This window comes from Gallinula chloropus (assembly GCF_964237585.1).
Source record: "Gallinula chloropus genome assembly, chromosome: 3".
Classification (NCBI taxonomy): domain Eukaryota; kingdom Metazoa; phylum Chordata; class Aves; order Gruiformes; family Rallidae; genus Gallinula; species Gallinula chloropus.
This window is the reverse complement of record NC_140087.1, coordinates 50,454,136-50,466,681: the sequence shown is the minus strand read 5'-3', so window position 1 is coordinate 50,466,681 and position 12,546 is coordinate 50,454,136. Positions and strand designations below refer to the sequence as shown.

General features: G+C 37.4%; 1 protein-coding gene across 1 annotated transcript in view; it reads right to left on the bottom strand.

The window, feature by feature from the left end:
* The window catches only part of BIRC6 (baculoviral IAP repeat containing 6), a gene marked incomplete at its 5' end in the record, with an annotated part of 179,163 nt that overhangs the window by 150,136 nt on the left and 16,481 nt on the right, over positions 1–12,546 (bottom strand). Inside the window, 8 exons of the mRNA XM_084262246.1 lie at positions 270–1,664; positions 2,597–2,655; positions 4,540–4,700; positions 4,801–5,023; positions 5,610–5,692; positions 7,040–7,151; positions 9,053–9,246; positions 9,628–9,765. Of these exons, the coding sequence (XP_084118372.1) occupies positions 270–1,664; positions 2,597–2,655; positions 4,540–4,700; positions 4,801–5,023; positions 5,610–5,692; positions 7,040–7,151; positions 9,053–9,246; positions 9,628–9,765 (2,365 nt within the window). The remainder of the gene's footprint in view (positions 1–269; positions 1,665–2,596; positions 2,656–4,539; positions 4,701–4,800; positions 5,024–5,609; positions 5,693–7,039; positions 7,152–9,052; positions 9,247–9,627; positions 9,766–12,546) is intronic.

The window sequence follows — 12,546 nt, the reverse complement described above, 5'->3', positions numbered from 1 at the left end:
ATTTAAGAAAATCTGTACCTCTACAAGAACAGATTTACCAGTTCATTGGACATGCCCAAGAGTTTCTTCCATTTTAGAGATAAACATCTACATTTAAGATGAGGAATTAACTAGAGTTCATGCTCTCTGGAACAGAATTAAACTGTACATAAATTCAACAGAATTTGCCTATTGCTATTTTGAAACTTAGAACATAACATCCTGTAATATAATCCAAATATAGTCAAACGAAGCATTAAAAAAAAAAACAACTTTGTAAAGAGTCTTACCTTTGGTGCATGCACATAATCTGTCTGTGCCCGAACAGTATATCACAGAGACAAACATATCTGGTTCCTCAGTGCCCTCTTTTTTAGGTGGCTCCACTTTGGCCAGAATTTCAAAGTTCGAAAGATCTAGTATTTTTACATATCCTCCCTGAGTAGTTATTACCAGGTGCCCAAGAGTAGAGATCTCAGATCTTCTCTCTCTCCCACTGCCATTTTTAGAAGTTAATTGTATTTCCTCTACAGGCTCCTCACAGTCATCCTCTCGATTATCCAGTATATCTGGTGGGAGCAAAATCATTGAGGTAATTGTGTCCTGGGGGTCTTTGATATGCTGGATTTTTACCGGTTCCTCCTCTAGAGTAACTATTCTAGTGGCATAATTCATCTTATAAAGCACAAGGTATCCACCACTAACACTTCTCTGTTCAGGCTGAATTATTAAAGGAGTTGGTACATCTGCTGGTGACTCATGTTGGATTACATCAATACTCGTGCCATTCACTACAGCAAGACTTGATTCTAGTTCCCCCTTCCTTCTGTTACATAGTGCCGAGTTTAATTTATTTAAATTATTCAAGGCCTCTACTTGATTTATTGCACTCAGAGATTCGACGGGACAAGTCCGCAGTCCTACTAGCAAATGTACTCCATCTGCACAAGGAGTGATTGAATCTACACACAGGTTCTCCTCCTCCGCAAACTTTGGCAGACGCAGGCACTGAACCAGAGTCCCAGGCTTGGGAACCATAGAGCTCCACTTGTCCGAGTCCGGAGAAGTTAGGTTGGCTGCAGCATCTGCAAACTGCTGAATGTAAGTCACAGGGGGGTCCTGTAACAGCAGCTGTTCCTGACTGTCCAGCTCCATTTCAATGATCTGTGGAACTGTGAAACCATCATCGTGTATACTTTTACTCATTATATTGTTCATCTGTGAAAAGAGTTTTCCTGCTTTTTCATCAGACTCCTTAATGCTGTATAGCAGCAATACAGGTAAAGTCCTCCTTACCAGAGGGGAATTCAGTTCTGAGTTAGTGCAGGATTCATTGTCAGTTGATCCCTGTTCCGAGACACTCTCACCTCGAGTCCTACTTAAGCCATCCAGTGACCTCTGAGAGTTACTGCTAACAGGAGAGGTAGCAGGTGATTTGTATGTTAACAGGCCTCCAGCTAATAAACAAGGAAAGGGAATATTGTGTTGTTCTAGATGTTTTTCCTTCATCTTTTCACTCTTACAGTTGGCCAAACACGGATTTGCCCCAAGTTCTTCTAGATCTTTAACCGTGTCTTCCAGAACATTTGCAACAATTTCCCACTGAAGCTTTTCAGGTTGCTGAAGAATGCTGAGCGCTGTTATATCCAGGCTGACTTCCATAGTTTCTTTTTGTGATGTATGCCCTTTAAAACAAAAACATGGAATAAACATTCAAGAAAAAGGAATTGTATTGCATATATTATGAACTTATCCTCATAATTAAGCAAAAAATCACTTCTCTACAGTTTCAGTATGCTAAAACATACCCTATGCTCAAGATCTGATAGTCAAGAAACAATAAAATAGGCCCAGAAACATCCTTCCATGCAGATTAACAGTTCTCCTACTTTTATTAACAACAGTGAAAGCAAAGAGAAGAGGACATTAGCCTTTGCAACATGTCTCTCATTAAACAGCTTTATCCTTCTAGCAATTAGTCTACTTAGGCAAGACCATCATACTGAAATCCAACTCATCAACTCATGTTCTGCCATACACTACTCCCCTTCCTTCCTAGACAAACCAGTACTATAAAAACTCAGCAATCCTGCAGATTCATTCTCCAATATTAGCTGAAAAACGCATCGTTTTACTCTGAAACTCAATACTTCCCACCATGTAACAGAGCACCTAACAGAAACAACTTGGTTTGCCATCATAGAACACAACCCAAGTGCATACCCACAGGGAAACAATCAAAATACAGGAACTCTCTCTGGCAATCCCCCAAATTAAAAGGGGTTTGTACAGCTGTAATTAGTTCCTGTTCTAAGTAACTTCTTGTAAGTTGGCTTGTGTTTTACTGACAGCAAGACAGGCAATACCCATTGTCAAATGAGACATTTATTAACCTAAAAAGAAGGGGTTTTCTTTTCTCCTACACACAATCTCTCCAGCACAAGAAATAGCGACTTAATTACTGGCATTGATTGAAGGGCAACCTTTGTGTTTTATAACACAGTGAATTGGCTTTGGTTTCATTGGTTTTGACAGAGCTTTTTTAAAACCCTGAGAAGAACAATTTCCCACCTGACCTCTAAACTACTACACACAATATATATCACCTATAACCCACCTGTCACAGATTCTGATCTGGAATGCTCTTCACTGTCTGAATCCTCCAGTAGGTCATCACTGAAAAAAACCCCAAATAAAACAAAACAAAAACCCCATGAATGACACCACGTACACTGTAGCTGCATTCTTATTTTCAATTAAATTAAAAAAAGTAGTATAACTACAATATGCATTGTAACCTAGCATTCCTTTTAGCCAGTGTTGTACTTCTATTGATGAATCGGTCACAGACATCAATAATACAAAGATTTTGGTTTTCCTCTGTCATTGAACCAGCAGAACCGCTTTTCACTTGCCTCATTCCACAACTGTATTCCCAAAAATTCAGACATCAAAGGAATTAAAATGAAAGCTAGTTCTTGGGAATCTTTCAGAGAAAAACAAAGCCGAACAAAGCCTCTAACAGCTGATGAAACTTTCTTCAATGTTCCTCAAAATAAGTCTCTGAAAGGTAGAGCTGCCAGACTGGTCTTTAATTCTACAGAGGCAATTTTGTGGCTAGTACAGAAAGGGTGTATGAACAGTGTGTTGCTCTTAAAAATACTACCAGATGAATCATTTTTTCATAAAAGCAGATTCTGCTCAAGATACCTCTTTAAGAGAAATGGGTCACTCAGTAGTTCCAAGAATATACAAAGATTTTATGCATCTGGCTTTTCCAGTATAAAAAACTATTTCCTATTACAGGATCTGTACACACAAGAACAACAGTAACAATTTCACAGCTTCAGGTATAACTACTCACAGTATCAAGTTGGATAACCAAGTTTCAACAAACCATGTGCTTCCTCCTCATGCCCAGAAAGAAAAGGTCTTTTTTTTGGCTCAAACCTGATCAACCTTCACTTTACAATGAGACAGTGACAATTCAGTACTCTGACTAACATACAACTTCCCCTTGAGTGGGAAAGCTATAGTAAATTTCATATAGATTAAATGAAGTGAAAGATGCTTAGCTCTGAGCAGTATGATTGTACTATCCTTTACCTAGCTCTCAAAATCGGCTTAAATCTTTAAATCCAAGGAGTTTAAAACGCTAAAGCTACAATGAAAGTCTAGACCTGACAGCTGTTGGGGCCCACACTGATGTTGCCCATGTATCCACAAATCCTCTTCAGAAGAGCAAGCTTCATATTTGCTCTGCAGTACCGCAGGAATCATACCAAACTTAAACCCAAAGATTTATTTTCCTGTGCACGTGGCAGTACTATTACTTTCCATGATGCTTAAGTTTCAGAAGAAACATTCAAAAAACTATCAACAGTCTCAAAACACCTTTTGTGCTGTGTATTCCAAGAATTATTCACTCTCTTGCTCGAGTTTTGGTAATATGAGAAGGGAATTTCCAGTAACAGACTGTAAGAATCATAAAGAAAAGACTACTGTTGTTTCTTATGTGAGACTTTCCATGGACATACCCTCTAGCTTATCTAAAAGGTTGCAACAGGCCTGTCTAATTGTTTAGAGACTGTGTGCACACGTTAAAGGTACAAAATGAAAGCAATTCCTAGCACATCCACATAATTTATTTTCAGGATGACATAACTAGAAATTACAAAAAAGTGACCAGAAAAAAGCCTTTACTTTCACAACCTGAAAAGCACAATCCATAACTGAAATTAAAAGCTGTTCCAAAATTTATATTCCTTTATCTTTTTTTCTCTGCCTCTGGAATATCGGCATTAGGCAGCATTGAGCTTTGGTATCTCTTTGTTAGTGGAGTACAGAAACTGAAATAGCAGGAATTAAATGGAACTGGCTATAAAGAAATTTACATTACTGTTTTAAGTGTGGACCTGTGTGCAGATGCAGAGACATCAAAAAAAATTACGTCAACTAAAAAACACCACAACAATGTTGCGTTCCACAAAGTATGACTCAACTAAATGGCATTTACTATTTAGCAGCATTTCCTACTTATAATTTTGTAGATAGACATACCTGTCTCCTTCTAATTTTGGTATATCTGAGCAGCTAGATGAATCTTCTAGCCATGCTAGTGTTGGTCTCCTTGAGTCAACCCCTGAGCTCTGTTCTCCTGATAACATAAGCTGCTGCACAATAGCTGGATCATATGCATTGATCTCAAATTTTAAGTGGACCTGAGAAAGAACACAGAAAAGCAGAAGAGGTCTTTGATTTAAATCGAGATATGCTTAATCAGTAACTAGTTCATAAAAACCAGTTGCTTATCTTGCATACCTTCATAAGTTTGGAAACATCCCATATACAGATCTTTCCTCGTTTTGTTGCAGCAGCTAGAAAATGAGGGCAACTTCCAGATCCAAAGCAGGCTATTCTGTCAGTGCCATCTGTGCAGGGAAATTGTGCTGGACTTGTTGCCAGTGTGACAGAAAGAGGTACGTTCTGAGTGTGCTCACCCTTGACAAATGGGCAGTTTGGGGAATGTCTCTCGTGTTCAGACCTTTACATATCAAAAACAAAAGACAGTAAACATTGATTTCTTACTGTAAAAGCCATACACATCATATAGAAACTCAGCCCTTGAAGTGAAGATGAAAACTGAACTGTTCAAACTCTGTTGCAGTCAACCGTACAAGAGAGTTGTGGAGTTACTAACACAGCCTTCCCTGCTGTTTCTCAACAGCAGACACTATGAAAGCCTTTGATCACTTAACGGATATTCATATTCAAATGGAGGAATCTACACAGAGAGCTCTTAATATAATTAGCCCACTTAAAAAGGTAATTGTTCTCTAGGCAGTAGCCCACCATGTCCTCATGAAAAAAAGTGGAGATCAAATTTACAGAGTATACATTAGAATTCCAAAGTTATGAGATATTACTAAAAGTAACCTCATAAATCTGACATAGTATAGGGGATTATTTTGTGATTTGTCCCATAGAATAATTCTGGAAATCCACTCCTGTCCATGACACTACCTAAACTCTCCAGAAATCCCATCAGGGTAACGCTGATCTTTGTCCTCCAAAGATTTCTAGCCTCTTCAGCACAAAATTAAGTCTACTCCAAACATCATTAAACTTACCAAGGTTCATCTGTGGGCTCCCAGCACACCAAACACACACTACAGGTAAAGCACATGGCTCTGTCATCTCCTGATGAAGCAGGCTATAAGAATAATAAGAAACACTTGAAATGCATATAGCCATGTACTATGACAAACTAAGTGATCAAGTCCTCTCCTTCTAGTGGTATAGCAAAGCACAACATCAAACTCATAAAAGGCCACAAGTTACATGCTATAAAGTGGCAGTATTTCACATAAAAAACCCAAAAAACCCTCCACCACAACAAACAAGGATACACCATATTAATATATAAAAAATGATTCAGAACTCCCACCTGTGCAAACCACTGGATCAAAAAACCCACACAGACATAGAACACAATTCAGCATCACTGATAAGACTTTTTTCTTTCAAAAAAGTTTACAAGGTTTAAAAGATTTAGAACCTGATCAGGGTAGCTGTACATCTGCATGGTGGAAAAACACAGGTCAAGCAAACCTTTCCTATTATAGAAATGCTAGAATATAAACCATTCTATATCACTCCTCTGTAAAGAACCATTGCTGCTAGCTGAAATTTCCATTCTCTTAAAATGTATTATTTTCATGACCACATTTCAAGTCCCTGAGATATGGCTTGGGAATACACAGGTGCAACTCTAATATGTGAATCCCCTGCATTTCTTAACAAGCTCAAGAAATCCTCCCAAAACTTTATCTGCTTGCACCTAGCAGGCTGTGCAGCTGACAAAGCGAGGCAGGCAATAGTGATATCAAATGGTATACACTGCCTAGTCATCATTACCTACATCCATACCATAAATCATTTTTTATAGTAGAAATAATTTCAAAGAACAAAAACTGGAAATAAGCAAAAGGAGGGGAATAAAATGTTAAGGTTGTATTTATTCACTAAGCTTTATAATTTAGCAATGTAATCTAGGTAATTGTAATGCAGCTCATTACAATACCACTTAAGTCTGACTAGAAAAGTATGTTTAGAGAATTCCAATGTTAAACTACCTGCTTTTCTTGGGGAGGGGTTATTTACAATATAAAAAGTAAGGATATTTATTCAACAATCTAAGAAGGAGAAAGTGCATGTAATAAACGTCATCTTTCTTATGGTTGTTTAATTCAGATCAATTTGATACTTAAAGTCTTTTACATGTTGAAGTTCAGAACTATTTTCTGTGATCTGCTCAAAAAAAAAAAAAAGCAGCAGCACGGAGGCCTGCAAAAACCCTGAAACTTAAAAAAAAAAAAAAAAAGAGCTAAAGAACAAACTTTTTCCTTACCGTTTCTGCCATATTAAAAAAAAAAAAAGGAAAGAAAAAACTACAAACGTCACAAACAAAACTCAAAACAAAACAAAAAACCCAATCTTTTTCCTCTGGTCACCAAACCTTTACCTAGGAAACAAACACTTGTAACAGCTAAACCTTTACCTGGTGATAGAACCCAGCTTGAGCCATAGGATCCGGCTGTGCCCACCTATAACCCACGTGAGGCCATGAAGTAAATGTCTCCCGTCTGTTAGCTTCACTATACATCAAAGACCTAGAACAGTGAAAAATTCTACATTACCCAAAGCTGCCACATAAAAAAAATAATATTAAAAAGCAAACTATTTATGAAATATTTTCAATTTTTAGTAACCATTAGAAATACCACAGGTCATTTTCTATAGCTCATACTTAAAATTATCATTGACACTTAACAGAAAAAGGAGAAAATTCTCTTGTTTGAGTCCCTAAAGTACAATCTCAACAAAAGATCAAAAGCAATACAACCACCTACAGGTCTTAAAAGCAAGATTAATATAGTAAGCTTCCAGGTAGCCCATTTGGTCTAACTGCAGAAAAGTATCAGATATCCAGAGCTACTCTGCATTTAGGGAAGATGCAGAATCTAGTCCAATACAACTGGTAGAGTTGCCATTTTGTTACAAAAATGGCAGTACTAGTTAAACAGATACAAATATGCATACTTAGAAATACTCCAAAGTGCTGTTTTAGGCTTGACTGAATACACAGTACAAACCCCCCAGTATCTGTCGCTCACTGCATACTATAATACTGAAAAACTATAATCTAAGTCACAAAACAGGAACTAGTCTGCAACTCAACATCCAGAAAAAAGCAGCTGCTTTCCCACCTTCACTCAGTGCATGTCCCTCATCTAAAATAGTACTTAAGAAACAACAATCAGCTTTTCTATTCACTTGACAGAAATCTGTTCTCAAGTATTATCTCAAAAACTAATGCTGCTAGAGGGATAAGTGCCTCATTTCTTGTTTCTGCCCCTCAGTTTCAGTTTTTTGCTATCTTAAAAAAGGATGAATACATTAAACATTTCCTACCAAGGAGGTACACTATTCTTGCAACACCCACATACGGGCTTATAATATGGTATAACATCAAGTTCAGACATGAGACAGATCTCAGCTTAAAACAAAAATTCAGTATGGCAATGTACAGGTAGACCTGGAGACTTGGGATGGGGAAGTAAGAGATTAAATCAATTTTATTAAATTACTTGAACAGTACGAAATTATAACATGATTGCAAAATAGTATCTGTGTAGAAACTTTCAAGGAGGAATTAATTTCTAGATATCAAAGATTTATGAATAGTGTAGTCCTGGCTTAGGAAGGTTAAAATAATGAGTTACTCACTTGTGCACACATTATTACTTGGATCAGAAAGAGATGAAGCAACAATCCAAGGTAAAATTTTCTCTGACTCCAAACACACAGCAGGTGACTGGAGAGTTCAGAATTAGCATATTGGTCTAGTGGAGGGTGTCCCTGCCCATGGCAGGGGATTGGAACTAGGTGATCTTTAACGTCCCTTCCAACCCAAACCCTTCCATGATATATACTCTGCCAAGATAACCTCCTAAACTTTTAAAACACAAAGCTCCTTCTTGTATGAAGATTTAATAATGCAGCATAGTATGTGCGCTCTCTCTTCGGAGAAAAACGAGTGCTCTCTTTGCTTTCAAGAGAAGCACACACGTGCTTTTACAGCTATGCAGCTTCTGAACATCTCAACATTGCACTTTCAGTAAGGTTTCCGAGCTAGATTGAGTAAAGCCAGTAACTTAAGTAACTAGTCATACACGCTTGACTGTTCAGATAAAACCCATCATCAAACATGCTGAAGAATAAAGCCTAGGTGAACATATCACATTAACGTGTTACGATACCACCTACAGACCTATAATTTAAGGCTGCAAATGCTACCTTTCTGAAAATATTCTGAAAAGAGCAAAGTGAATTAAATTTAGAATCGAAACAAAACAGCACATTATGCATTAAACAATTCATCAGTGGCATGTGTCAGTGAAAGAAGGTACATGACTGGACTAATTCCTTTGGCAAATAAACTGAAGTCACGTAAAAGCATATTCTGATATAAGTACGAGGTCAAATTCATCACTATTTTGTCTTAATATACCTGTCCACAGATCGACCAGGTCCCACACCAAGTTCTGGCCGTGCGCTGGGTAAGAGGTAAGATAACCTATCCATCACAGAGGATGCTACAGGTAAGGCAGCAATATTTTGATTTATCTTCTTGAGTTCATTTACAATGGCACTAGCGACAGACTTCAAAACATGATGAGGAAGGTGGAACGTAACCGTTGCCCACTAAATTGAGAAAAAATAAAGTGTCCAGTTTATATTTTAAAATTTTAACAACAAATAGATCAGAAAAGTGTCAAAAGCAAAAACAAATGCATGACTCGTGCCCTCTCTTGATTTCAAGGAATAATACAAGAACAAACATAAAAAAGAAACACAGACATAAGTGAAGGAAAGTCACTAACCAGATTTTAAGCTCAGTAAGGTTTATTAGTTGGGCTTATCAGCCAGAAACTAACTGTGTTAGGTCTTTTAATGAGAGAAGCTTCACTCAGAGAAACTGAGGAACACAAAATCCACCACACCAACTCAAGCATTTTGGGTGCTTCAATAACAGTAGCCCAGACTTGGGAATCCATGTTAGCGAGCGCAGGGACAAATTCTTACCTTTGCAACTTTATGATTTGCTGCTGTTTCATGTGAGGTATTTTTTAAACCATCCTTCAGTTGTGTGATGAATAAGTCGTATCCCTCTGTGCTAGAAACATCTACTTTTTCTATGCAAGCAGATAACAGCTGCTGAGCCTAAAATGTAGATGTGCAAGAAAAATTAGCATCCACACCGAAGTAACCACAGACAAAGTCTACACCTGTTTCAGTTCTCCAGGAAATGCAACATGTCATATTTTCCTTTATCATACTGTGTATCAGCATAATTCCCATAAAAGAGTTGAGTAAGCAGTTCCAAATTTCAGTTTGTAGGCCAATTAATGGATAAACTTCAGCAACAGAGACAGTAATTATTCCAAGTTCCCTCAAGGGCATTATTAACAACTGTTGAATAAGTCAGTCACATAATTAAAATAGAATATATATTAAAGCCAAGAATAAAGGAGACATTTATTACCCAATGCTTCCCCTTCAAAAGGATACACTCAGCTTTAGGGAGAGAAAGTAAGAGCAAGAACAAAGTCTTGACATTTTTCTGAGTACTTTTGTATCTTAAGAAAAAAAAAGTAGATGATAATAAGAAAAACAACGTGGCAACAAAACTAGAGGTAAATTATATACAATGAATTATGTAATGGAGTTGAAATATGATGCAGAATAAACCAGGCTAGTTTAGAATCTAGAAATTCTTAAAAGTCGGAAATAATATTTTTAGAAAAGAACAATATAAACATCCGTTTACAGACTTTCTTTTTATTCCAAGTCCCATCTGTTTTCTAGCTTGTCCCTCTAAGACAAAAGGAAATGGTCTCAAGTTGTGCCAGTGGAGGTTTATAATGGGCATTAGGGAAAATTTCCTCACCAAAGGATTGTCAAATAATAGAACAGGCTGCGCAGGGAAGTGGTTGGGTCACCATCCCTGGAAGTATTTAACATGCAGATGTGGTGCTTAGAGCTGTGGGTTAGTGGTGGACCAGGTGAGTGGTAGTTTAATGGTTGCACCCAATGACCTTAAAGATCTTTTCCAACCATAACAATTCTATGATTCTATCTGCTAACTTCATGTTGACAGATAAGATTTAAAGGTATGCTCTATGTGCTAAGCACAACACAGGCTTATGTCTGAAAATTATTAAATGAAATTTTTCAAGTTACAAACATAGGGAATTATTTCCAAAGGCCAGCAGCCAGACAGTCCTTTAAACAGCCACAAACAGCTCCAAACATGGTTCTGTCCTTGGGAAGTTCAAGGCAAGACAGTCAAAAATAAGGCAGATCAGTTCCCTAGCTAAGGCTGTACCTCTTTTCTCAGATTTCAATAAAAATACAACTCTTGTGGTATCTCATACTTCCCAAGTCTTGCTGATGACAGAAGAACGACAGAGAAGACTGTGGAAGTTCATACATTTGCAGTGTCCTATGGGGAACCAAGAGCAGCATAGGGCTACAGAGCTAAATCATAACTTGTCACTGCCGCTGATCAGACATGAACAGATAAAGGTGCACCACATCGCCACTGGATCTACCAAATAAAATACTACAGAATTTAAGTGCAAAACTTCTCTAAGAAGTTCTAACGATTAACAAAAAATAAAGGTTCTTGACCTTCCTGTGATGCGAAGGGGTGGACTGATGCATTTGTATGATAGCTGCTTAGTATTTACTATTGTTTTCTGAGGTCTGGGTAGCTCCTCTTTAAAATTAAAAGTAAGAACTGAAGACAGCTCATGTATTTTCCTCCCACCTCACTAATTTGGTTGTGAAGTCCCCAAATCTGTTCCTACTGAACTAGATTATCCTTTTTTTTTGTTTCTACAAGAAGAGCCTTTACAGAGCAGTGCTCTCTTTCAGCCTCAAAATAAGGGTCCATAAACTCTTTAAAACCAAAGAATCTTTAGCTAAAACTGACATAAACTTATAGGTTGTGTTGAACCATGTGAGACTGCAAAACAGTGACAGCAAAAGTTAAGAACTGCTGACTTCTGTCAGTCTCTTCACTCTCAGCCACACATACCATGATTGTGCAGTTACCCACAAAGAGTACAAAAATTATGCCAGTTACAGCAAACCTGGGGAACCTGAAAAGGTCTCTTCAGAGACCCTTATGAAGCCACATTTTATTGCTGTTACTGCTACTCAAGACAAGCAGTTAAAAACCTCACACACTTGATTCATAATAAGCCCCTATTATTCAATACTCCAAGAGCACATAATTTTTTTTACTCAATGCTGCAGATAAGTTTTTGTTGGCGGAGCACCATTCAATATTAATTTATTTCCCACACAGATGAGTGGGAAGTGATCTTTATTTCAGAGTGTTTTAAAGATTCAGAATCTGGATCTAGCAGTCCAGTTTTGGTTTTTTGACTGTAAACACTACTCTAAATATTAAAACTGGCAAATGGTCAATGCTATTAACTATTAATCTTGCTTCTAATTAAAACTATTGTACATATTTACTTCCCAGTCTATTACTTCATGCCCGCTGGGAAGTGCCTTACAATAGAATCAACTGTTAGCCATCGGGTACTGGACAACATTTTAAAATAAGAATGGACATGCTACCTCACCTAATGAATGCGATGCTAGCTCAAGGCAAACCAACGCAACAGAATCCTATGCACTACAGTAAGCAAAAATGTATACATCAGATTCCTTTGAAGTGATACTAAATGCTTATTTATATTGTCTTGAACCAGGAGGAATCACATTACAGAGGCAACAGTCCAAACATAACAGGGAAGCCATGTTTGCAAAGAGAAAAAAAAAAAAAAAAAAAAAAAGTCTTTCATAGCACTGACCTAGCTAGAAAACTTAGCTTCCAGCATTGATTTTTCACATATAGCCACACCATATTAGCCAATTTGAATTGTCTTCTTAAAGTCTAAAACAAAAAATTCAAGGATTGCTAGCAGC